A 27,722-nucleotide genomic window follows, 5' to 3' on the forward strand; every position below is an offset into this window, starting at 1 on the left:
AATTCTAAATCTATCTCTTGATACCATTCACAAAATTCTAGGCTTTGATGGCTAACTTGCTTTGCTTTTCAAATGATCACAAGACAAAGATTTGCCTCTCCCTACCTCCAGAAACATGTCTGTGAAGGCTACTTTCATTTTACAATTCAGAACATCAGAGCATCCAATACAAAAGAAATATAGATTACTTTAAATGTGTGTGTGTAGGGCTGGACTTGCTTACCTAGATAACAAAATTAATGAGGCAACCTGACCACAACCTCAACAGAAAGCTCTGTGCTCCAGGCTAAGGTAACACTGCTTTCCAACTCAGATTAAGCCAAAACGGAAACAGACCTTCACAAATTATACCTGCATAACAATCTGGCTGAAGGCATCTGGGATAATGGTTCTAAGCATAGTCAAGTTCAAAGTAAAAGCACAGAATTCCTCTGTGGGCTTTCTTTTGGACAAGGGCTCTGAATATTCATTTATATTGTCACATATAAAAACTGAGAAAAAAGCTGCAAGGGTAAGAAATAAATATGAACTCATCAGGTTTTAAAATTTTATAACTGGAATGTATGAATTCAAAAGTACGACATACTCCTAATTTTAAAACAACAGCAACAGTGCCAGACCAGCAAAATGACTGGTGACTCATGAACACTAACCGAAGGCTCAGGTTCAGCTTGCAAAGCAATTACTTCCACTCTGTTGACAGCAGTCAGATTTGGGTCACCCACCTACTAGCAAATTAATCTGATTAGGCTGATTAGGCTTAAAGCCTAGGTTTTGTTTGTAGACTATGGTGAACTATGGTAAACATCACAAAAGGAGTTCCTCATACCAAATCTCATAAAACAATCCTTAAAGAAAAACTGCCCTAGACTCATTTTGGTTATAGCAAAAGAAAACTGCTTCCTTTCCAACACCATATTATATTCTAGAGAGTAAACCCTGAAGAAATACCTATCTTTAAATCAATGAATCAATTACTGAATCAATGTACCTTCATTTAAAAGAAAAAGGAGAAAGGTGTGTTTAGAACACGATTTCACCTGGGGGAAAAACAGGATGAAAATCATAGTCTGAAAACTAAAAGGAGCTGGACTCATCAATCCCCGCAAGCTGAAAAAGAAACATTAGAAAAACTTGTTACTTACTTTACAAAATACTCAAAGTCTATCTTAAGGATCACCCTCCTGAATTGTGCCCTAAGCTTTTCTGATCTATATACAATTTCAGACTGGATCAAGAACCCATAGAGGGCTTCCTAACGCTGTGGTCACCTTTGTTTCTCAGCTCATTCTGATCTCAACAAGCACCCAGTGAGGGAGGCACTGCAGCCAACACCATCATCCCTGTTTAGCAGGTCAGAACAAGAGAAGGGATCAATAAGCTCAAAAGTCACAAAGCTAGGAGGGACCTACAAGGACTCCAATCTGATATCCCCCCTGCCAGAATTAGACTTGAACTTGCAGGCATAAATGTTAGGCCAAAAAGTACAGGTCTGAGGACTACATTAAGCCCAGGTCACCTGAGGTATACAGTAAAATGCAGATTTCCAATCTCCTGACTCAGAATTTCTGGGATTGGACTTTAGAAATGAATGTCAATCAAGTTCTACAGGTGATTCTGAAGCCCATCAGTTTGAGGACCACCAGCATGAGTGAATCCTAAATCCAGCCATCTGTTTACCTATACTGCATGCAACACAGAACTTGCCAAGCAAACCAAGCAGCTTATTCAAGTTCACCGCACCAGTGACCTAACCTGAATTAGTCACATTAGAAGACTGTGCCTCAGCCTAAAGAGTCAGGCCAATGGACTTACTAGGTCAGAGATACACACAGTTAACAGCTTCACTCTTCCCAAGGTAACGTCTCAACTGACATTACCCAAAATTATCTTCGCAAACTCCATGCACTCCTGGAGGTATCCTCTTGCAAATTACAAACACATGTGGTATCCAATTCCTTCTTGAAGATGTGTAACATTTTAAGGAAGGTTTCATACCATTAACTTCTACAGGAAGTAACGTGGGTGTAACCCTAGTCAAAATCATCACCAAGTTGGGTTTACAGAGCATCCATAATTGTGGTGGGTACCCTAAAGATCATATAGAAAACTACCTTCTGACCATTTAACTTTCTTTTATACTGAGAATGGCAGCACGTCGCCTTCTGAACTCGTTTCTTACAGCACAGAATTTTAAAAGGGAAGAAAAATGGTGATGATTTCAGGTTACAGATTGACTGTGTTCACCGCCTTTGAAACATACTTTCAGGAAAAAAAAGTATTGCCCCATGGTATCCACCAAGCTCTGTCCTATATACCTCTGGAGGAAACAGCCTGAAAAGGTTTCACCGTAGCTAGGCCAAGCCCTGGACTTCTGAAAGACCTCTCACAGTAACATGAGAGTGTGAAACAGCAGGAGGCTGAGAAATGTACTGTGAAGAATGGAGAAAAAAGAAACAGCCTTACAAATAAACACATTTGAAAAAAAAAAAACCGTGAAGGATTTCAAAAGATCAGTCCTAAATTAAGAAAGAAGCGTGGGTACCTTATCATTTGAACCTAAAATAATATACCCAGGGCAAGACAAATTTCAGAAGACATGACACTCTTGAAATACAGAATTTTATTTAGAAACTGTTTAAAGTAGCAAAAAACCCTGTCAAGACAGACCAGGTGGAAAATGGGTTCCCAATAAAATGGAATTTTAGGGCAACAAAAGTCTAAAAGGCCACAAAAGAGAAATAGCACCACTGTTATTTGAACAATGGCTAGTTACTTGCATTTTTTGGCATTGTTAATCACTGAATCTGGGTTTTCCTCTGAATTCCACACAGAGCATGCACTACACAACAATTTTATCATAAGATACCTGCTTGCTACACACATTTTAGGACAAGCTACCACCAGAAACAAATCAATACAAATACATCAGGGGCAGAACAATCTCAGTAGTGGGTAACACATTTTGCAGAATTCTGCCGAACAAAGGAACTGAATAGGCTGTGGGCAAAGCAAATGAGGGAGTTAAGGAATGAAATATTTTAAATATTAATAATTAACTCAGACATGGTACTGTATTTTCTGCAAAAGAAAATTAACATTTAGTAACACGCTAACATTTTTATCTCTGAAGAGATTAGTGCACTGGCAAAGTATTCCGATAACAGTGGAGGGCTGGGGACAGCAGGTACCGAAAACACCCAGCCTTGCAGATCCCAAGGTAGCAGTGGCCTTCCTTCACTGATCACTCCCTTTGCCAGAGGTCCAGAAAGAACTTGCAGCATTATCACCTGCCTGCTGAACTTCCACTCTAAGCAGCAAACTTTAAGGAGCCAAAGAGGAGTCCCCAGTGGGCAAGGGGAGCAGAGAAGAGAAACATGTTAAATGTAAACTTAAAAGACAGTAAAATGGGACACAACCCCCATTCAAATCCCAGAGATGCGGGCAAGTCCCCAAAAGTAGTTGTTAGGTTTAAAAACTGGACACACCTCATTTCAAAAAAAAACAACAACAACAACAATAAAACACAGTACATAGAAATATCAGGGATAACTGGAAAAATCACCAGAGAAATGTTCTATGAAAATCAACCTCTTCGACTCAACACGTCTCAGGGTTGAAACACACCCTCTATTCATCCAGGCAACAATGCCTCTTGCTTCTTATCAGGGATGCAACTGGTCAAGGACACTAAATGGCTTTCTTTACAAAGCAACTTTTCAAACTTTCCTTTTGGGCCAAGGTCTGGGCCTATGAGGATCAGGCAGCCCTGTGAGGGCTGGGAACAGCAGGTCCCAAAGGTTCCAGGTTCTGGCCCTTCCTTCCCAGACACAATGTCAAACACACAGAAGCTCCTGTCATGTTACATTTTACATTTTGAAATATGGAAGCATCTTTTAAATACTCTTAAGGCATTTATTTAAAACGTTCTCTGTCAAGATTTCACATTAGCTTAAAATTCAAACCAGTCTTTACACTTCTCTACTGAGGTCTCCCCCTTCTCCAGCCATCAGTGCTACCAGCATCCACACAGTGAGCCCCATGGTCAGCCTCTTTGTTCCCTGGGTGAACCAACTAGATGTTAATACTGCTCTGCTACAAGGTAAAAGCTCCTAACTCAAACTTACTGGAAAAGGAGTGAAACTTCTGCAAAGTGCACTTTAAGAAGAGGTACTTTTTGCTTATGAAAAGAAACCAGTGAGTCCTCTAAGAATAATAAAAGGGAATATTTTACAGTTAAGCACATGATTTGGAGTGAAGAATTCGGATGATGCTCAGCTGGTCCAGGCTGTCAATATTCTTCTTGTTCCTCCTGCGGGCCCCCTTCATCAGGTATCACGAAGCCTTCCTGAAATGGGAAAATGAGAGGGAAAAGCTATTACTCAACGCTGAATGAAAGATCAGTTTCTACTGTAGGTTCACTTTCCTCATATTTAAAGCCTCTCAAAGTCAACAGTTCGTCCTGTCTTTACCACACACTTGGCATTTAATGGCACAAGGCCAAGTGACCACTATTTTTGACCACTATTTTATTAGTTAGGCAGTGGAATCACATCCCACAAAAGGCAAAAACTGAGCACAAATTTACTCTCAATCTTTCAGGGGTGATGGATATGTACACTGTCTTGATTATGGTGATGATCTCACACATCAAGTTGTACTTAAATATGTGCAGTTCATTATGTCAATAAAGTTGTTTAAGAAAATTTACCCTCAAAAATCCCTGAAGTCACCATAATGGTGCCATACCATCTCCTCTCAATAAACTGTCCATACAGCCAGCTTTTCCTTCATTCGTTCTTTTGCCTGCACTTAGGAACCATGCACACATGCTACTGCAGGTGTTGTGGGTGTTCTGTTTACCCAAAACACCCACAACACACATTAATAGCTGCAAGGCTGAGCCAACATCAGAAGCATGGGAAAACATCACACCCATGGCTCCCACCTCAATCTCACTCCAGGGCACCTGGCATGTGCTAATGGCCACAATGCCATAAGAATTCAGACTTCCCCTTCAACCCCCATCTTTTTTTAAACTAAATATCTATGGCTAAATTTACTTAAGCTATGACTCTACTAAGATAATACTCAGACTAGATCAAGGACACCTATATCTTCAACCCCTTTGTTTGTATTATCTGGCACAGAGCAAGCCCGAAATAAGGATTTATTGAACAAATTATCAACTTTTCAGTCATCTGTCTTAATCCCCACAAATTCACTTGATATGTTTAGAGCACACTGTTAGTAACAGCATTAATGCTGCCTTATATTTGTAGATTGCCACATACTACAAAACACATAGACATATACTGTAGTTTGATCCTAAAGACCTTGCTAGGCATGCAGAAGAATTATAAATAATTGCAGTCATTAACCAGTGGTCACAGCAAGATGTCAAATCCTAAATCTAGGGAAAATCAGTTTTCCTTGTTCAGCTAACACAGCATGATTAATATCAGCAGATTTGGCTGTGTAATACACATGGATCCCAAGAAACTTGACCACAAGGCACTTTGGGGAAATAGGAACCAGATACACTCCAGGTTGGGAGGAAAAAGGTACACTCTGACAGCTATGGGCAGCAGACATCAAATAGGGGCCATGTGCCTGGTTCTCCGGGGCACGCCTAGGGCCCTATTAAAAAGAAGGCAGCACCTCACACGAGGGGTCCAAGCTGAAAGGGGTGGAGTGGGGATAGCAGGGTTAAGAGCACCTTGTGGCACTCATGACCCATCAGTGGTCACGAATTACAGAAGCAGGGCAGCCAGCCACCTGAGTGTCCTATGCCTGCCTCAAAGGCTCACAGACCTCAAGGCAGAGGCTGAAGCTGGGCAGAAGTGCCCTCTCTGGCTGACTTTAAGGGTCAAAGATGAAGTCTTTTGATGAATGTTATGCTGAAACACAGCAAGCATCAGTACTGAGTTTGCCGAAACCAGCCAGATAAAATTTTCCTATCTTCTCTTAGGTGGCAAAATGGCAAGAAAATATCCTCATGTCAACACGTACATCTGTGGCATAGAGAATGTCCACAATCCTCTGCAATACAGGGTTGTTTTCCCCCTCGTTCTCCTGGCAAATCAATTCAATGTTCCTTAGCTTTCCAAAGTAGAAATCTCTCTCTTTCTCCAAGTCTTCAACAGTAAGTTTCAATACGTTGACCTGCACAAAACATTAGAAAGGGTTAGACACCTGGCATTCATGCACCAACAGCACATCAGATAAACTTCTAACCCAAAAGGAGATGTGGGCTTTCATCAAACTCTCTAACAAGGACAAAACCCCACTTTAGTTTAATGTCAATTTTCTTCAGCCCCAGATAAATAACATGGGCTTGTTCATGGCACCCTGACTAAAAATTCCCAGGAAAGGACAGGCTATATCATGGAACATGCAGGAACTTCTCAGGGACTAAGACAAGATCAAAGAGAAAAACCCATGGGAGCCTGAGACAAATACAGAAGCAGAATCCACAACCTGGCCCAGCAGAGTGGTACCCATCATATACTGAGTCCTTACCAGGGCACTTGGTCAATCAAGTTCAGGTCTTTCTGCAAGTTGAAGTCAATGGTAAGAAAGGGTCTGGTCCAAGGGAGCAGGGTAGAAATGATGAGCCAGGAGGGGAAAACTATCTAAAGATGACTAATACTAGCCAAAGACAGCTAGCACTGAGGCAGGCCTGGGCATGGAAACTCAATGGTTCTTTCTCCCCCCAATATGTTGGGGCTAGAGGACGATCCATGTGTCAGAAGAAAAGCATCCTCTGATGAGAGGGTTCCTGCATCACTCTCTCTCCCAAGAGAGTTTCAAAAGGGAGAGAAGACAGCAGAGGCAGGGAGCAGACCCCACCACATTCCACCACTAGCTCCCCTGAGCATCTTGTCAGCTCACACCACTTGTGCTGCAGGATCCTCCAGGAGACCCACTGAGGGACTCTAATTTCCACAAAGGGGCAACGAAGAAATAAATCTCAGTGCTTGCGCCAGGACTCTAGCCAGGACTCTATCCAGCCACAAGTAATAGAAGTCGTAACAACTCTCACAGCCCTTTGTGTATTTTAAGCACAGTATGTCTTCGTTCCAGTATACTCAAATCTATCATGTGAATTCAATTTAACTCTCACTGAATGCAAATTACATGGCATAGGGTGCAGCATAAAATCCTCACAGGCCTTACAGGCTAGGGCCCCGTGGAAGGCCGAGCCAGGGAATCAAAGGTGCAGCTGCTGAGAACAATTTGGGTAGCAGGGAATTCTGAGAGCCAGAAACACCACAGAAATCTAGTCTACCTTCTGAACGTCTAGCTGCAAAAACAAGGAAACAGCTTATCCAGCTTCCCTGACGAAGAAGCCAGACTCAACCGAAGGGATCAAATCCTGTCCCTTCGTAACCTGCAGTTGAGAAGCATCCAGAGATGATCCAGAAGCAGGTGACTGGAACCACCAGGACCATTCTGTTAAAGACTTAATTTCAATGTTCAACATCAAAGGCCTGAAAAGACCAAACTAGAATCAAGGTTCTAGACACCCTCTCACTATTCCTTTAGCAACCACAGAAATCACTTTTTAAAATAACTGAAAGGATTTCCCTGGCGGTCCAGTGGTTAAGACTCCACACTTCCAATGCAGGGGGCATGGGTTCGATCGCTGGTGGGGGAACTAAGATCCCACATTCCGCACGGCCAAAAAATAATCAAGAAAAAAATTTTTTTAATAAGTAAAAATAAAAATAATTGAAAGTTTCAATAAAGTACTACTACCACCTAGTCACCAGCAAAACGAAATCATCCATCTGCCCCCACCCTCCCCACCCCTGCTTTAACTGCTATTTGTTGCCTTTCCTTAAACTATCAGTCACTCCCAAAGTGGAGTGAGTACAAGAAGGGGACAAAAGGGCAAGAGTAGACTATCCCCAGTAGTGGAAGCTGCCTTGGATCTTCAGCCCAAGGTCCACGAGCCAGGGAAGAGGCCTTCTAGTCACAAGAGAAGGAAAGGGAAGTCAAAACAGCTTCACGAGGCACGGTGGCTTGGAGTCCACCTGTACACACACGTTACACTAGTGCCTCCCTCACAAACCCACTGAACCCTTCTCTGGCCTACAAATCAACAAGGGCACCAGAACCCAGCCGGATAGGTCCCACCCACAAGGCCAAAGCAGCAGCCCTCCTTGACATCACTCAATAACTATGAATCCACAAGAAACAACACGCATACACTAAGTCATCAGCTTTCACTTGGCACTCCTCTAACTGCTTATTTATAAGGTTATTAAAAATTTGTGGCTAGTAATCAGCGTCACTCTTAGAACACTCTCTTACAGTAAAGTAATAGCTGTAACCTAAGAAGCCCAAGGAGAACGCTTTGGGCCTGCACTGGCCAGTAAGGTAGCTATGAGCCACATGTGGTGTTTTGAGCCCTTGAAATGTGGCCAGTGCAATTGAGACAGGCTGTAAAGATCAAACACACACTGGATTACAAAGACCTAGTACAATGTTCAAATGTAAAACATCTCACTGATAATTATTTGTAATGATCACATGTCAGAATGCTAATATTTTAGATTTATTGGGTAATGTGTTATTTGAATTAATCTGTTTCTTGTTACTCTTTTCAATGTGGCTACCAGAAAACTTGAAGTTCTATATGTGCCTCACATTTCTGGTTTACATTCTATTTCTACTGAACATCAGTGCTTTGGACTAAAATCATCTAAAAGAACATTTCTCCAGGATGACTTAACAGTGTGGAATCATTGCAGATCTCCCAAAGTCTATGAACGCCACAAGGTAATTTATGTAGAATACACTGTTCTCCTCTTAGCCCACCAAGCCCATGTGGCTCTACTTTCCCCACATCAGTCGTGTCCCCCAGACCTCCACACCTTTATCAAGGGTCACCACTTCAAATACTGTCAGGGTTAGAGACATCATGTAAATGAGCCATGGGAGTCAGTAACAGGGTGTGCTCAGGACTTTGGCAACCTGGAAAGAATCTAGAATCCTTCGTATTAAAAAAAATAATAAAAATCAAGACCCTGTTCAGGCCAAACAAATCAGTTCTGAGGCAGGGCTGGACCAGCTGGCTGTGAGCTGGGTCCAAACCCCAACTCAGGCTATTTAACCTCTCCAAGCCACACTGTCCTCTGTAACACTTCACACGGCTGCTGCAAAAATGAAAGAAAATGCTTAGTAGAGCACTGGTGCTCACACTCTAAAAATGGTAGTTTTGTTTTTGCTATTAACAGTTGTGTGTTTCACCAAAAAAAATCTAACTCCTATGAACTTTTAAAACAAACTTCAGAACCTATTTCACTCTATCAAGCCCATAGACAAGAACCATAACAATCACAACTGTCTTTCATCCACTGCCATTTACCCCATTTATCCCAAACACCCTTCCAGGTACTTGGCAAAACATCAGCTCATGAAATCCACTCAACTACCATGACCAAAGTATTAGTCCCATTGCATACGACGCAGTGAATTCGGAGAGGTTAACTGACTTGCCCCAAGTAGAAGTTAAGTGGCAGAGCCGGGATGCGCCCCAAATCTACGCAACCCAAAGCCAGTGCTCCCTCACACTGGACACCAGTTGAACAGCAGTCCCATGGAACCCACTGCATCTTCTCCTGGAGAGCACAAGGCCAACCCAGTGCTGGCTGCCAGGCCTCAGCAATGACACCTCTTTACCCTATTTCTCACTGAGACTGCTTCCTGTGTACACCTGTGCCTGGACACCAACAGTTACAGGGAAGGCTCCTTATTCTCCAGGACTTATGCACTCACAGTGACAGTACCCACAGGGTGCTTGAGGCTGCCACAACAATGGGGATGGTGACCCAGTCACTTCCACGCTTCCAAGGCACCTGTGACCATGAGGCACACACAAATCAAAGAATGAAAAAAACCAAATGTGATCTTTGAGCAGGCTTTTGTGTCCTGATTTCCTAGAAGTATGATCTGGGTCACAAGAGCTTCTGGATTAAAGTGAGGCCATTTCCTCCAGGCTTTAGGACTTGGCTTTTAAAAGGAAAGTAAAAGGGTTCAATCCCGAAGTCACAGGAATCACACAGCATCCTTGATTTTAAATCTGGAATTAATCAAGAGAATCATCCAAAAGCAAACAAACAAATAAAACTATAAGAATTAGTGAGAAAATGTCTAAAAGTCTAAAATTTGTTCTGATCTACAGAGACCTCTCCCAAGTACCTTCAGGATATTTAATCCTGAAGACGTTTCAAATCATCAACCTATTAAGAACAGAAAAGCAATAGGCTTTGCATACCAGTTCCACTCTCAACTTGATACTCTAGTGGCCCAGGATTTCAGCAGAGAGACTGCAGAATCTTTTTTTAAATTATCATTTAGAAGGGAAATCTATCTTTTGTCAGAGCCAAAATTCAGGAGACATTCTCCGAATCCCACAGAACCCTGACAGCGTTCCAAAGACTTTCTACAGGGTTCCATCGTATGGGCAGGTTTCCAAACAGACATGGGTTTCTAACAGAAATAGATCTAACAGTGCTCAAAAATGCCTGGCCCCTCTCTCTTCCATCATCACCTCCAGGCTCGCAGTGCCCACCAGCTCCAAAGTGCTCACACGTGTCATGAAGACTGCTTTGGTATGCACACAAGGCAGGTCTTCCCACAAGAACACGGCCAAGCCTCCCTGGTCAGAGCAGCAAGCACCTTTCCCCCAAGGCGGCTGCTGTCTTGGACACATGAGGTGCCTACCTGCTGCATCAATTCGGCTGCTTCGTCATCCCCGTTCCCCACACCAGGATTCTTCCGCACCACGCCCGGGCCAGCCTTAGGGGTTGCAGTAGTTCTGTGTGTTGCAATGGGCCTCTGTGGAGCTGAGAGGAGCAGAGTTTTGTTTTTTTTTTTTTTTAAGAGGAGAAATTTCAAGACAAAAAAGAACCCACCAGACAACAAAAGGAGGCTGTGACCAACTGCCCTCCACAGCTATGCAGTGAGGAGACCCAACAGAGAGAGCCCAGCATGCAAGACTGCACCCCATGTTTGCCCAAAGTGGTTTTTCATCCTGGCAGCACATTTAAGTACCAATTTCAGCCACGATCTTTCGTGCTGGGAATAAGTCCTTTGGCGTGGCCTTTTTTCCGCTGGGGTGGACAGGACTATCATCTGAAAGAGGCAAAGTCATCCTGGTACATACAGATGATCTACCTTAACCCAGCTCCAACCACATCCACAGACAGGGCAGCTTTATGGAGCAAAGGAAAACTTCAGGCCAGGAGCTCACAATCCCAGCAGTTGGGGGGTGCCCACAATTCCCCATCTGGAAAGTAAGGTGCCTCCTAACTCAGAACCTCAGGCTCCTTGGATTGGGAAGATGAGGGGGTAGAGCCTACTTTGACCACTAATGACTTCAAAACCCCATCCTGCTTCCCTTTTAAAAGGTGTTTAGAAGGGTTAGGAGAGAAAAGCAGCACACTGACCAGTACTTAAAGATTTCTCTCAGTATGAATGGCCAAAGCAGACAAAGACGAGGAAAAAGCGACAAGGGGCCAATCTATCTACAAATTAAAATAATTAAGAATAATCAAGAATGGGCTACCTCAAGGTAAATTTATCATTCATGATTTTATTCATTCAGCAAGAATTTTGTAAAGCTTGTACATTATGCCAGGCTTAAAAATATCTCATTTTCCTGACATCCCAAACTGTTCAATAACCATCAGGCCTTTCACCCACAGTAACAGGCATTTCCGCTGGAGGATCTCTAGCATATGTTTAACCTGAAGACCTAATACTTAATGCAAGTCTCCACATGCCTGTTAACAGCATCTGAAACATGAAATGCACAGGGTTATCTATGCAGTTCCCCATTCTAAGAAGCTAAAGAATAAAAGTACTCAATATTTGGAGAAATCTGAACCCTCATATACTCTGCTGATGGGAAAATAAAATGATTCAGTCACTTTGGAAAACCGTCAGGTAGTTCTGTCAAAGGTTAAACACAGAGTTACCATATGACCCAAGAATTCTGCTCCAAGAGTATATACTCTTGGAGACAACCCTCAGAATGGGAGAAAATATTTGCAAATGAAGCAACTGACAAAGGATTAATCTCCAAAATTTACAAGCAGCTCATGCAGTTCAGTATCAAAAAAACAAACAACCCAATCCAAAATGGGCAGAAGACCTAAATGGACATTTCTCCAAAGAAGAGATACAGATTGACAACAAACAAATGAAAGAATGCTCAACATCATTAATCATTAGAGAAATGCAAATCAAAACTACAATGAGGTATCACCTCACACCAGTCAGAATGGCCATCATGAGAATATCTACAAACAATAAATGCTGGAGAGGGTGTGGAGAAAAGGGAATCTTGCACTGTTGCTGGGAGTATAAAATGATACAGCCACTATGGAGAACAGTATGGATGTTCCTTAAAAAACTAAGAACTACCACATGACCCAGCAATCCCACTACTGGGCATATACGCTGAGAAAACCATAATTTAAGAAGAGTCATGGGGCTTCCCTGGTAGCACAGTGGCTGAGAGTCCGCCTGCCAATGCAGGGGACACAGATTTGTGTCCTGGTCCGGGAAGATCCCACATGCCGTGGAGCGGCTAGGCCCGTGAGCCATGGTCGCTGAGCCTGCACGTCCTGAGCCCGTGCTCCACAACGGGAGAGTCCACAACAGCGAGAGGCCCGCGTACCACAAAAAAAAAAAAAAAAAAAAAAAAAAAATGTATCACAATGTTCATTGCAGCTCTATTTACAATAGCCAGGACATGGAAGCAACCTAAGTGTCCACTGACAGATGAATGGATAAAGAAGATGTGGCACAAATATACAATGGAATATTACTCAGCCATAAGAAGAAACAATTTTGAGTTATTTGTAGTGAGGTGGGTGGACCTAGAGTCTGTCCTACAGAGTGAAGTAAATCAGAAAGAGAAAAACAAATACCGTATGCTAACACATATATATGGAATCTAAAGAAAAAAAAAATGGTTCTGAAGAACCTAGGGGCAGGACAGGAAAAAACACACAGACGTAGAGAATGGACTTGAGGACACAGGGAGGAGGAAGGATAAGCTGGGATGAAGTGGGAGAGTGCCATGGACTTATATATACTACCAAATGTGAAACAGATAGCTAGTGGGATGCAACCGCATAGCACAGGGAGATCAGCTCGGTGCTTTTGACCACCTAGAGGGGTGGGATAGGAAGGGTGGGAGGGAGACACAAAAGGGAGGAGATATGGGGATATATCTATATTTATAGCTGATTCACTTTGTTATAAAGCAGAAACACACCATTGTAAAGCAATTATACTCCAATAAAGACGTTAAAAAAATTTTTTTTTAAAAGAGTATATACTCTTGGATATATATACCCCAAGAGAAAACATACGCCCACACAGAAACTTGTATATGAATGGTCATAGCAGCATTGTTCATAAAAGCTAAAAACTGAAAAGAACTCAAATCACCATCAACTGATGAATAAATAAAATGTGCTACAACCATACAATAGAATGTTATTTAGCCATAAAAAGGAATGGAGTACTGATATATGATACAATATGGATGAACCTTGAAAACATTATGCTAAATGAAAGAAGCCAGACACAAAAGACCATGTATTCTATAATCCCATTCAGAAATGTTCAGAATAAGTAAAGCCATAGGCAGAGAGTGGATTAGTAGTTGCCCAGGATTGGCAGGGAGGGAGGAGAGTTGGGGGAAAAATGGGAAGTGACTGCTATTGAGCACACATGAGGTTTCTTCTGGGGGGTAATGAAAATGTTCTAAAACTGATTATGGCAATAGTAGAACACACCGATGAATGTACTAAAAACCATCCAATTGTATACTTTAAATGGGTGAATTGTATGGTAAGTGAATCAGAGCTCAATAAAGCTATCAAAATTACAAAGTACTCAATGTCCCTCTCTATCTACCAGATGGATCAGTCTCTCTCTCAAGGTACTACATGACTTTAACTAACGTTCTTGCCACCTTCTGAGGAGGAGATAGCATCTGCAGAACATCCACCCTGCCCCAAAGTATATGTTCTGTGAGTGTACTACTGCAAACAATTTGGGGAAGCCTACCAGGACAAGACTTTTAAAGTAAGTGTCTAAAAAGAGCCTCCCCCTGACTCCTAGATTCTGCTAGCAGCACAGAACTTAGCACTCTAGGGAGGGCAGGGAAGCCGTGAGTAAGCGCAGGAAGCTGGTCTGCAGACAGAACAATGATGCAGAGCCAAGAGCAGTCCCCAAGAGACCCAGAAAGCTCCTTCAGTTCCTGGGAGTTCAGGTATGGTTGCAACTTCCCATCCGAGGGCTCTAAGATGAAATGCCCTTGTGTTCAAACTAACTCTCTTTTATGTGAGCTAACCTGAGGGACTTCTATTCCAACTGAAGTGTGTTGGCCAAATCGATACAGTAACTCATTCAGGCCTCAAGAACAGCCCTCTAGGGGCAAGTACTGAAATTCCCCTTTTACAGAGGAGGAAACAGCAGGGTAGAGGTGAAGTGATTACACAGGGCTCCAGAGATCTAAGAACAAACACAGGGCCCTGATGCCACAATCCATGCCTCGGCCATGTGGCTGGGCTTATGCTCTTTAAGTTCCCCAAGCCTACGGCTACCCAAACCCTTCTGACTGAATACTGTAAGAATGAATGTATTTGGAAATGGTATTTTTGGTGTGGGGGTTTTTGGGGTTTTTTTGGTTTGTCTGTTCGTTTGTTTTACCTGCACTGCTCGAGCTGAGAGGTTTCTTCGGTTTGTTCAGAGCTGGAGCAACAAGGGAGGGGGCCGCCGCAGTTTCTTGACCTTGTCTGGCAGCTACAGGGTCATAGTCTTTCCCATCATAGTTTGCATCAAAAAACTTCTTGAACCACTGAACGAATTCAAAATTGTCCTGAAACTTTCCTTTTACTAATTTGTCCACAGGAATTATCTGCAGAGAAACACAAGACTATTTAGCCCAAAGCAAGAAGAAGCTTCTGTCAACCATCAAACATGTCCATCAAATCAGTATAAAGCTCTGCCAAAGGAGAAAAACATATTTTAGAGGCAAGAACTAAGTGCTAAGTAAGCCCCTGGAAGTTTGTAGAGCAAGTTTCATTCAATTTGCCTTCCACAGAGAACTTAACAACAGCCAGTCCCCCTCCAAGTCCATCAAAAGAAATCAGAAATGCAAAAGAAACAAGTATCATACATTAAGTCACATATACACATCCAAACACATCCTAAGATATGTCATTCCACTGTAAAGAGTAAAGCTCCCATGGAACTTGCACAGCCACGGTGCCTGTCACAAGGTATGAAATCCAGAGCACAAACTAACCACAGGCATCCACGATGAACTGTGCTAAAAAAAATTCTGTCTTAAAAATAGGTCAACGTATGGAATCAGTCCTGGGATAGACTTCTACAAAATGGTATGTTTTTCAAGTAATTCCAGTCCTATTAAACATACTTCAAAAGACCTGTAAGGTTTTTATTGTACAAGAACACTGTGTTATCAGGTATTACTTCAAATGGTGGGACTGCTGGCCACAGCTTAATTATCTTTTAACTCTTCAAGGATTCCAGTTACAATCTGAACTATATCCACCCATCTGAGCAAATAATGTTTTAAAAATTTCTCTGTGTGATACTGAAACATTTACAAATAAAATGTTATGTCTGTAACTCACTTCAAAATAATCCACGAGTACAGGGGGTGGGGTAGAGGTACACATGAAACAAAATTGGCCCTGAGTTGATAATCACTGAGGTACATGGGAGATCACTGCACTATTCTAACATATATTTCAAAAATGTTCCTTATTCAAAAAAATAAATTCCATAAAAAGAAAAATTACTGCATATAATAAGCTACACCTAGTTTAAACTATGCCTGATAACTAAATGATATTCTTCCAACACAAATGTATATTTTATATATTGTACAGAGACAAAACTAAAATAAAAATAAGACTGATTTCAAAGTAAATAAAAACCAGATACAGCAGTAAGGTAATCAGGGGACGATTACAAGCTTTACTAAAAAAAAAAATGCCCCCCCGCCCCCCCCCAAAATGGCTTAAAGGATAATAAGCCCTTCTAATGGGGGCAAACTACTTAATTTTGCAATAATCTGTTATCTACTAAAACAAAGCTATTTACCCTAATGAAGCCTGGTGGTCTGTGTTTCTGGTAGCTTCAAATAACCTTGGGAGCAAAAGGGAACATTCCAGCACCTGCAGCCATCTTCTTTGTACTTTGCTAAAAAAATCTAGAATCTTCTCTATTAGAGCTACTTATCCTACCATATGGTATGCTTTACAGAAGTAAATTCAGAGATTAAACGAGTTAGACCTCAGACTAATAGAGATTAAACAGTAATAAAATTTTTAAAAAAAATCATGGGTACAGATTGATCTTTCAGACAGTTACCAACTTCATAATGAAGAAAGAAGACTGTAAGGGAACCGGGGGTAGGAGAGCAGAGGGAAACTTTGCTCCCAGTAAATTCTGTTAACTGGAGAAAAGATAACCATATAAATTGGGAAAAGAAAAACAAAAATGTCCAAAGTCATGGCCCAGAATCTGTATCCTTAGTAATTACCACTAGGTAAGAAACACCCTAAATGAAAGAATAAAGTTTACGTACTTTGTCAACACCCATCCTCTTAAAACCTGCTTGTAGTATTTTGAAGTTCTGGATGTATTCGTGTTCTAGCTTAGCTTGGAATTTCACTTTCTTCAAGGCAATGGAGCCAGGGAACAGCATGTCCATAAACTGACAATAGGCAGCCCCTGAATGAGTAACAGAAGAAAATACACACTAGGTCATTAAATGCAGTAGCTATTAAAGCAGCAGGGTGAAAATTTACCCAAACCTGCTTAACCCACTAAATTTTAAAAGTTGTGAAGTGGACCTACAAAACCCCAAAGCTTCATTACCACTTGACTTCGAAATTGATAACAGGACTGTGGTTTTAGCTGGTAAGTTCTACAACACACCTGCAACCTGGAAGCCCATGATGAAAAGAGGAATGTTCCCATGAAATTTTAAAACTATTCTTTATAAGAAAACCAGCATGACAATAAAATGACAACTACAAAGAAAAATGAATGTCAGCGGGAGGAGGGATTTCCCCTGTATTTCAAAGATCCATCCTCTGACACAGGTTTAAAAAAAAAGTTTTTTCTAAGATGTTTGCCTCCCTGAGCTTTTTACATCTCTAAATAAACTTACCTATCATTTTATAAACAAAGTTGAATAGAAGACATTTTTGTGTTCCTCCATTTAAATTTTTTCAATTTTAAAGGCCACTATAAGAAATCATTGCATATATTTCATTTCATTTGCTCCCCAATTTCACTCCTTCCTCCAACTTGCCCGTTTTTATCCATCACCACCCCCAAAAGTGTTTTCTTGGCACTTAATATTTCCAGGAATGTTACTTCTCTAATGCCTACCAAAATACACTCTTCTAATACAGGGCAGGCTTCATGTGCACTTACTGCCCTTTCAGGAAAGGAGGCAAGAAATCCAGCGACTAAGCAATAGGTGTTCTGCAGAACGAGGCCGCCTTAATACGCATATTCAACTTATTTTACATCAGGCCAAATTGGCTCCCTGCCAGATCTGGCATAAACAGTGCCATTATCATTATTTTTGGAAAGATACAAAGAAAGCAGATGAGTTTTTAAGAAAATATAGCCTGGCAGTCCAGTGGTTAGGACTCTGCACTTTCACTGCCGAGGGCCTGGATTCAATCCCTGGTCAGGGAACTAAGATTCCCACAAGCCACCAGTGCAGCAAAAAAAAAAAAAGTGAATTTAATAAAGTAATACCAATTTAAAAAAAATACAGCAAGGATTTACACATGAAACTTGTGTAACTTTATTTACAAGAGTAAAAAATGGAAGCAACCTATATGTCCAAAAATAGGAGCAATCAATTACGTAATTTGCAAACCATCACCTAAGAGAATATTATGTAAGCATTCAAAGCACATTTTTTTTTAATTGTGGGGGGAAAAGCTCAAGATTTAATATTACAAGAAAAAGCAAGATACAAAAACATATCTATAAAATGTCTTCATATATGTAAAAATATCCATCTTAATATATATGCATAGAAAAAAAAAGACTAGAAGAAAACACAATGTGGAGACTTCCCTGGTGGTCCAGTGGTAAAGAATCCACCTCCCAGTGGGTTCAATCCCTGCTCAGGGAACTAAGATCCCACATGCCACGGGGCAACTAAGCCCATTAGCCACAACTACTAAGCTTGCACGCCTCAACGAGAGAGCCCGCATGCCACAACTAGAGAGAGAAAACCCACATGTCACAACTAGAGACGCCCACGCAATGCAAGGAAAGATGCCGCCATGTCTCAACAAAGATCCTGCGTGCGACAACTAAGACCTGATGCAGCCAAAAATAAATAAATTAAATAAATAAATATTAAAAAATAGAAATAAAACATAATGTATTAGATTAAACCATACAAAGTTATTGTTTTTTAGATCAAAAATGATTGAACAGTGGCCATCTCTGGGGACTGGTACTGAATACATTCTATTTTTAAAATATTAATTATGCACTACAATGAATATTATTTTATAATCAAACACAAAAAAAGAAGGTAAATGTTTTTTACAAAGAAGTCTGTCAGCTGCTTTTTTACAAAAGGGCTCAAAACTCCTGGCCTGTAGATGTCTCAGCTTGTTTCAGAAGAGGTTAAAAGGGTCTTTCCTTCCAGTCTCTGCCTTAATAACAAAGGCTGGCAACATAAGCAGGGTAAGAAGAGGACCCCTTAGGTCTTCCTTGGTGGTGCAGTGCTTGGGAATCCACCTGCCAATGCAGGGGACGTGGGTTCAATCCCTGATCCGGGAAGATCCCACATGCCTCGGAGCAACTAAGCCCGTGCACCACAACTACTGAGCCTATGCTCTAGAGCCCGCGAGCCACAACTACTGAAGCCCACATGCCACAACTACTGAAGCCCGCATGCCTAGAGCCTGTGTTCCACAGTAAGAGAAGCCACCGCAATGAGAAGCTCATCCACCTCAACGAAAAGTAGCCTCCGCTCGCCACAACTAGAGAAAGCCCACGCACAGCAACAACGACCCAATGCAGCCAAAACTATATAAATTAAAAAAAAAAAAAAGAAGAGGACCCCTCTTACATGGCTGCTGTCCCAATGATCTGGGGCAGGAGAACAGGTCCATGTAAAATCTGTGGCTGGAAAATGCAGACAGATTTAGGGTTGGACCAGCTGTGTCATGGCACCAACCACCAAGTCTCCGCTGACTGCAGCCCCATTCTGCCAGGATCTGTGCTACAAGCAAAGAACACACAAGGGCACAATGCAGCCCATTCTCCAAAAGCTTGCAATATCTCAAGTGTACTGGCTCTCAACCCTTTTGGGTCAAGGGTCCCTTGGAGAATTAGATGAAAGCTGAAGTCAATATTCTACACAGGATAGATGCCTTTCAGGACTTCCCTGGCGGTCCAGAGGTTAGGACTCTGCACTTCCAGTGCAGGGGGCATGGGTTCCATCCCTGGTCAGGGAATTAAGATCCCACATGTTCTGTCACGGCCAAAAAAAAAAAAAGGATAGATGCCTTCCTATCAGAAAACTCTAGATTAAGAGTCCTCAAAGTTTTACACAAAGGAAACACTCTATTAAATGTAAAAGTGTTCAGGCTTTTGGAAGTAGGTGAGGCTTAAGTCATCTTAAAGGATGAATAAAATTTGGAAATAGAAGGCTGTGAGGAGTCATTAATGCAAACATTAAAAGTCGACCTCGGGCTTCCCTGGTGGCGCAGTGGTTGGGAGTCCGCCTGCCGATGCAGGGGACGCGGGTTCGTGCCCTGGTCCGGGAGGATCCCACATGCCTCGGAGTGGCTGGGCCCATGAGCCATGGACACTGAGCCTGCGTGTCCGGAGCCTGTGCTCCGCAACAGGAGAGGCCACAGCAGTGAGAGGCCCGCGAACCGCAAAAAAAAAAAAAGTCGACCTCGAGACATTTTAACAAGTGAAACATAATCCTATTTTAATTTTAAAAGCAAGAAACAAAACCCTACAACATTGTGTGCTTGTATCTGTTACTTACTGCAACAGTCTGTAATAGCAATAGACTGGAAACAAACTAAATGTCCATTAATAGGGGACTGATCCAAGGAAATTACGGCACTACACAGCCATAAAAGAAAAGAAAGTGGCACCTGCTACATGGATATGGAACACTCTCCAGAGTGTCCAGTGCAATTAAACACTACCACTTGTGTAAAAGGGGGGAAAGAGAACACACACACAAAATACAGACAGATGGATGTTTCTGCTTGTATACACTCTCTCTGGAGGCCACCCAGCTGATAACACTGGTTACTTCAGGGTTGGGGAACTGGGTGGCTAGTAGATGGGCTTACTTTTCACAGGGAGACTTTTTGCTGTTTATCTTTTTGTTCCTTTTGAATTTTAAACCATTTGAGACTTTCAGTTATTCAAAAAGTATGTCAATTATGTTTTAAAATTATAGAAAATACTGAACGTACAGCTAAAATGAGTAACCTTGGGCAAGCTGTTTAACTTCTCTGTCTCAGTTTCTCTATCTATAAAATGGTGATGACAGTCCCTACCTCCCCCCACCCCCCCTCACCGAGGTTATATAGGTAAAGCACTTTAGAAAGTGCCTGGCCTATAGTAAGAGTTCAATAAATTAAACCATAATTAGGGGGAAAAACATAGCTAAAAGATAACAATAACTATCACTTGTGACAATACAAAGATAACAATAACTATCACTTGTGACAACACAGCAGATTATGGTTTTCTTCTTAATGTTTCTATGAAGAAGACCTAATTACTTATAATCAGAAGAAAATAAGTTTCTTGTCTCTTGCTTTAATTAACACCAAGAGGTACTTGAAGAATTAGGCAAAATAATTTAAAGAGATACTTCCTTGAGCAGAGAAGTGACAATAAAAAATGGTCTCTTTGAAAGGCTGCAGACTATCTGACACAGTAAAAGAAGAGTGGGGGAGGGGAGCCTGCAGGGAACGTTGGGCCCTGTTAGGAGGACACTATGGCAGCAGCCTGCAAACTGAGAAGGGGTTACAGCAAAAGACCCTGCAGAAGACACAGAATTTTGTGAGTTAGCCTAAAAAGATGATTCTCAGGCCTGCAACACTAGAAGAATGGTGGAATTATGGCCCAAAATGGAGTGTCTGGAAAAGGGAGCCAACTTGAGGAGAAAACAAAGTGGGTGAGGCCTGGTCAGGCTCCTGGTCTCACGCTCAGAGCAGCTCTGGGAGCAAGACTGACAAGCTATTTTATATCAACTTGAGGGCTGGCAGGGCCCCACAATGAGCTAAGAAAAAAGGAAACCTAGCTTTTGCCTGGGAGCATCCAAACACCTCTCCTACTCTGTACAGCACAGAACTGTGAAGGAGGCCAGGATGGAGGGGAGAAGGCAAGGAAGGGGATCCGAGAACATTCAGTGAGGGCCACCTGACATGTTCAGAGCACCATGCCGGGCCCTTGGAAAAGCACAGAGGGGCCTGATCGTGGACTGGAACTGAAGGAAGAGAGGAATGGAAAGCAAATGGCACCCCCACCCCCACCCCTTTTTTTGGGCCACACTGCCTGGCTTGCAGGATCTCAGCTCCCCAACCAGGGACTGAACCCAGGCCACGGCAGTGAAAGCCTAGAATCCTAAGCACTAGGCCACCAGGGAACTCCCTTTTTTTTTTCAGCATCCCCCTTCTGACACAAGCGATCCCATCAGAATCTTTCTCTGTTATCAGGGTTTTTTCCTTGATGACTATCTTTTCAAAATACTTGACTAACTCTCCAAAACAGAGAGACTACGGAATGTAATGAATCCTGAAACAAGCGGCCACTCTATCACCGAAAGTCATCCTCACCTTATCTCACTACAAGAGCTAAGCAATGGCTCACTTCACTGTTGGAGGCAGGGAGCCCACAATGCTGATAAAACTCAGCCATTTCACAGGCAGCCAGCACATGAATAGTGTACGACCTCAGAGCTTTGCCCTCTCAAGGGAAAAACCTATTCCTGCCTTTCAAAGCTTGGGCTTGGTAGAGAATTCTGATCTGCATGACCCCCTGCTCATCAGAGGTAAGATCAGGAGGGACCAGGCTCCAGTGTTAAACGTCACTCGGATTCTCCTCGGGCCTCAGTAAACACGAGAATCTGAGGAGCCTCACTTTCTCTCTGACTCCAGTCCCCAGGCAGCAGAACTTTTTCAGGGACACGGTGTCTGTGGCTCATCCTGTTTGGTCTCATACTGGAAGCTGAGACCCCATTTCCTAAACGTCAATGTGAAACACAACACAACCTTCTACATACTCTGAGAAAAGTCCCACACGGCTCTCAAGAGGTGAACTAGCTGTGAACAGAAGTTTGTTTATAAATCACGTGCATAAGTATTCTGCACTGGGACTTCCCTGGTGGTTAAGAATCCACCTGCCAACGCAGGGGACATGGGTTCAAGCCCTGGTCTGGGAAGAACCCACATGCCACAGAGCAACTAAGCCCGTGCACCACAACTACTGAGCCCGTGCTCTAGAGCCCATGAGCCACAACTACTGAAGCCCGCATGCCTAGAGCCCGTGCTCCACAACAAGAGAAGCCACTACAATGAGAAGCCCACTCACCACAATAAAGAGCAGCTCCAAGAAAGGTTGAGCACAGCAACGAAGACCCAACGCAGCCAAAAGTAAATAAATAAATAAATTTTCAAAGAAAAACAAAAGAAGTATTCTGCACGTTCTATTGGGGAAAAGCCCTTTATCTAGGATAAGAAAAATGGCAGGCAGCAGGCAAAGTTGAAAGTCTTCACAGATTTTTAATGAGACAGTATCACTATAATTGATAATATGTAATTTACATTTGTTCAACTCTCCTCCAAATGCTTCTCTGAAGAAGACATAGCATGTATACAGCAGGAAGAGTATAGGCTGTGTGGTCAGAAAGATCCTGGGTTCAAAATCAGGCTCTATAACGTCTAAGCTGTGCCCCGTGCAGTCTCCTCCTGTGTAAAACGAGAATGTGTCCTGCCCCTTGAGAGATCTAGGTTCACCTCAAGGGTCTGGTGCAGAATCAGTATCTGAGAGCTATTTTTACAGGTGAGCCTCACAACAGTGCAAAAGGTGAACCAGATCCTACTACCCCAGTTTATAGATGAGGAACCAGAACATTATGGGACTCGGGACTTCCCTGGTGGTCCAGTGGTTAAGACTCCGTGCTTCCAATGCAGGGGGTGTGGGTTCAATCCCTGGTTGGGGAATTAAGATCCCACATGCTGCACGGAGCAGCCAAGAAATAAAAATAAATAAATAAGAATAAAATAATTTTTTTTTTTAAGTTATGGGGCTCGTCCAAAGTCACATGGCTCAGTGCAGACTGAAGTCTCTTCATGCCCAGTCCTGACTACTCATGACAGCTCCCTGTCTGAATGAGACAAATCTGGAGCCAGATCAGCACATATACAACTTATCTACATGTGAAAAGAGATCTCATTTTTGAATTAACTAAGTGAAATACATCTTGGAGTATATTTATAATAGAAAGAGGTAATTTTTAGGGAGAAACTGCTGGTGAAAAAGTTGGCTCCAAAGAAAACTAAGATGACCTCATCCCCCCCATTAATCACCAGGCAAACAAGTTTTTTAAAAGCCTCCAACAAATGGGGATGTTGACAGTGAAACTGAGGAAATTAACAGAAAGTAGGGGGAAAGCAGCACGGATCTAAGACTAACAGCCAGTGCCTAAGACTAACAAAGCAACTGATGTTTAATAAGCATGACTCCTGGGCAACGCTGTCTCACTGTACAACTTCACATCTAGCCTCTCTGACTATCTATAAAACTGAGATAAAATCTCACAGGGGAGGGATTTCCCTGGTAGTCCAGTGGCTAAGACGCCGCGCTCCCAATGCAGGGGGCCCAGGTTCGAGCCCTGGTCAGGGAACGAAATCCCACATGCCACAACTAAGAGTTCGCATGCCACAACTAAAGATCCCTGGGCACTTCCCCGGTGGTCCAGTGGTTAAGAATCCGCCTTCCAGGGACTTCTCTGGTGGCGTAGTGGTTAAGAATCCACCTGCCAGGGCTTCCCTGGTGGCGCAGTGGTTGAGAGTCCACCTGCCAATGCAGGGTACACGGGTTCATGCCCCGGTCCAGGAAGATCCCACATGCCACGGAGCGGCTAGGCCTGTGAGCCATGGTCGCTGAGCCTGCGCGTCCGGAGCCTGTGCTCCGCAACGGGAGAGGCCACAACAGTAAGACACCCGCGTACCACAAAAAACAAAACAAAACAAAAAAACTTATGTGAGAGAGAAAAAAAAAAAAAAAGAATCCACCTGCCAATGACACAGGTTCGACCCCTGGTCCGGGAAGATCTCACATGCTGCAGAGCAACTAAGCCCGTGTGCCACAACTACTGAGACCGTGTGCCACAACTACTGAGACCGTATGCCACAACTACTGAAGCCCACGCACCTAGAGCCTGTGCTCTGCAACGAGAAGCCACCACAATGAGAAGCCCGCGCACCGCAACAAAGAGTAGCACCAGCTCGACGCAACTAGTGAAAGCCCACGTGCAGCAATGAAGACCCAACGCAGCCAAAAAAACCAAAAAGAATCCGCCTTCCAATGCAGGAGACACGGGTTTGATCCCTGGTCAGGGAACTATGATCCCACATGCCGCAGGGCAACTAAGCCCATATGCCGCAACTACTGATCCCGCACCGCAACTACAGAAGCCTGTGTGCCACAAAGAGCCCATGTGCTGCAACTAAGACTTGACGCAGCTAAATAAATAAATAAATGTAAATAAATTTAAGAAAAAACCAAAACAGAAACAACAAAAAAACGAGGTATGCCTGCACACTTCTACAATCATCTGAAAGTTTACAAAACTTAAAAAAAAAATGCTGTGTGCTGCAACTAAGACCCAACTCAGCCAAAACTAAATAAATAAATAGATTTATTTTTTTAAAAAAGAGAAAAGAAAGAAAAGTTGGAAATAACCTAAATGTCCAAAAATTGGGAAGATATTAAACAACTCCACCATATTTACAGAAAGAAATAGTATACAGCAATTAAACGTAATTATTTCCAAGACAGTGAAAGACACTAGAGAATATCCACAACTTAATGTTAAGTGAAAAAAAGCTGGAATATATACAAATATATATGTGCACAGAAAACATCCAAACAGTGGCTTTCTCAAAATGAAACCACCGGCATTTTTTATTTTCTTCTCTCTAGTTTTCTAAAGGTTATACAATTAGTATAGACAGAAACAGAACATGTTTTTGCTCTTGTTTTAAATCATTACCTCTCTGCCAGATTCTTAGTAAACAGTAGGTCAATAAAGTTGTGGCTGAAATGGCAAACTTGCCTGAGTTTGGGCTTGTGCTACTTGGGAATAAGAAACGCCACTGAGGGCTTCCCTGGTGGCACAGTGGTTAAGAACCTGCCTGCCAATGTAGGAGACATGGGTTGGAGCCCTGGTCCAGGAAGATCCCACATGCAGTGGAGCAACTAAGCCCGTGCACCACAACTACTGAGCCTGTGCTCTAGAGCCCGTGAGCCACAACTACTGAGCCCACGTGACACAATTACTGAAGTCTGCGCGCCTAGACCCCGTGCTCTGCAACAACAGAAGCCACTGCAATGAGAAGCCCGTGCACCACAACAAAGAGTAGCCCCCACTCGCCACAACTAGAGAAAAGCCCACACGCAGCAACAAAGACCCAATGCAACCAAAAATAAATAATAAAGAAAGAAAGAAACACCACTGATAAACTAGTATAGAACTAGAACAATTATAATTATTGTCCTTAAATAAGTCACTTCAAATTTGGATGCACAACAATGCAGATGGAGAAGCTGGGACTAAGCTGCAGGCCTCAGAATGGAGCCTCTACAGCGGGAGACGGTGGACACACAGGCCAGGACAGAGCACGCTCTTTTTAAGCACAGTTCCTCTCAGAAGTGGAACCAGGGCAGAGCTGAAAGAAACCGGGCAGCCCCAACACAGAACCTGAACCTGCACCTCTTGCAATCAGATACGGGCCTGTGCATCCCCGAAGGACCCGCAGACTTTCCTGGAAAAGGGGCCTACTGATTTCTCTTACCTGAGCACAACTGTTCAATCTTTGTCAGATTCAACTGCAGAGACTCATTGATCCAGGCCAGCATGTCATGTCGACTGAGGTTATCACTGGTGACTGACGTTGAGTACACATTCACTGCCATCTTCTACACATGTGAGGAAAAGAGAAGGACTCGTGTTATTGGGCAGCAAGAAGGAGCAAGCATTTCCTGGAGTCACCAGAGCAGACCTGTGGGGACACTCAGTTTATAAGCCTCACCTTCTTCCCCAACAGGCCAAACCAGAGACACTAGGATTCCAGCCACAAGCCTGGATTTCCATGAATAAACATGACCTGAAATGAACTGCCCAACATCAGTCAGCCTAAAATTCAGGCCCCATTTTAATGTGATTGGCATAAAATTTTAAGCTATGAAAGACACTAAGTAAAGGAATGATTGTTTTATGAAGGGAGGCTGATGCACAAGCAAAAATGTTCTCTGCTTAGAAAACATCAATCCAAGTTTATCCACTAACATATCAAAATGTTTACACCAGTTTTCTTCAGATGGTGGGCTTTTGTATTAATTTCTCTTTACAGTTTCCACTATAAAGTTTTCCAAATTTTCTTTAAAGACTATGTCTACTTTTATAATCAAAGAAGTAAATAACCTTTTCAATAACCTAAGTACTACAAGGTGTTGGCAATGACCTCACAGTGAGGAGACCTTAGTACCAATTCTCTGCTGAGCCTCCTGAAGACAGGGCATCTGAGGGCCTACTAAGCACCATGAGCTTAGCAGACACTTGTCACTTAACCCAACAACTCACTGCAAGGCTCACTTTATTCTCCTCATTTTACAGATAAGGAAAAAGGTGCAGCACAGAAGCCCTAGGAACTGGTGGCCAAGTCTGCCCGGCCCCATCATCCACATTCTTTCCCCTCCCCTAGAAAATCTGCCCCTCACCTTTCTGTCAGCCTTTCCAATTCAAAACAACAAGCACAGAGAAACACATTAACTGAAAATGTTTACCAAGCACTGTTCTAGGGGAAACAGATATGCAGGAAAGACAAGTTGCCTGTCCACAGGAAGCTCACTTTCTAGTAGAAGTCTGACACTGACCACATACACAAACGTCATTTCAGGCAACCATTTACGTAATGAGGGGGGAGGGGAACGTGGTCAGGGAAAGCCTCTTTGAGTTGATGTTTGAGCTTAAGAATCAGAAGGAGGCAGCCCCGCGAAGATGTGGAAGAAGGATGCCTACAGGCCAGTGAGCAGAGGGAAAGCAGGAACAGAAGTGGGAAAAGAAGTGAAGAAGCCAGATCCTGTTAGGACTCTGCAGGCCGTGCTGAGGAGTTTAGATTTTATTCTTTAACTGTTAAGGAATCCATTGTGGGGATTTAAGTGGGGTAGAATCACACTCTCGTTTAAGTTTGAAAAAATTACCCTGGGACTTCCCTGGCAGACCAGTGGTTATGATGCCATGCTTCCACTGCCAGGGGCACGGGTTCAATCCCTGGTCGGGGAACTAAGATCCCACTGGCACGGTGTGGCTAAAAAAAAAAAAAAGAAAAAGAAAAAGAAAAAGATCACCC

General features: G+C 42.8%; 1 protein-coding gene and 1 non-coding gene across 4 annotated transcripts in view; one reads left to right on the top strand and one right to left on the bottom strand.

Moving 5' to 3' along the window:
* Nucleotides 1–2,603: 2,603 nt before the first annotated feature.
* MAPRE1 (microtubule associated protein RP/EB family member 1) overlaps nt 2,604–27,722 on the bottom strand; it is a 28,764-nt gene continuing 3,645 nt past the window's right edge. The window contains exons 2-7 of one of the 3 annotated variants that reach the window (XM_007446840.1): nt 26,166–26,289; nt 16,652–16,797; nt 14,743–14,950; nt 10,735–10,856; nt 6,013–6,165; nt 2,604–4,348 (exon numbers count right to left, since the gene is read on the bottom strand). In XM_007446840.1, coding sequence (XP_007446902.1) covers nt 4,292–4,348; nt 6,013–6,165; nt 10,735–10,856; nt 14,743–14,950; nt 16,652–16,797; nt 26,166–26,286 — 807 coding nt within the window. In that variant the 5' untranslated portion in view covers nt 26,287–26,289 and the 3' untranslated portion in view covers nt 2,604–4,291. The remainder of the gene's footprint in view (nt 4,349–6,012; nt 6,166–10,734; nt 10,857–14,742; nt 14,951–16,651; nt 16,798–26,165; nt 26,290–27,722) is intronic. The other 2 variants (XM_007446841.1, XM_007446842.1) reach the window with 2 other exon arrangements.
* TRNAG-CCC (transfer RNA glycine (anticodon CCC)) lies at nt 23,920–23,992 on the top strand. Its single transcript has one exon. It is a non-coding gene; the product is annotated as a tRNA-Gly (tRNA).

Source organism: Lipotes vexillifer, unplaced genomic scaffold, assembly GCF_000442215.2.
Source record: "Lipotes vexillifer unplaced genomic scaffold, Lipotes_vexillifer_v1.1 scaffold75, whole genome shotgun sequence".
Lineage (NCBI taxonomy): Eukaryota > Metazoa > Chordata > Mammalia > Artiodactyla > Lipotidae > Lipotes > Lipotes vexillifer.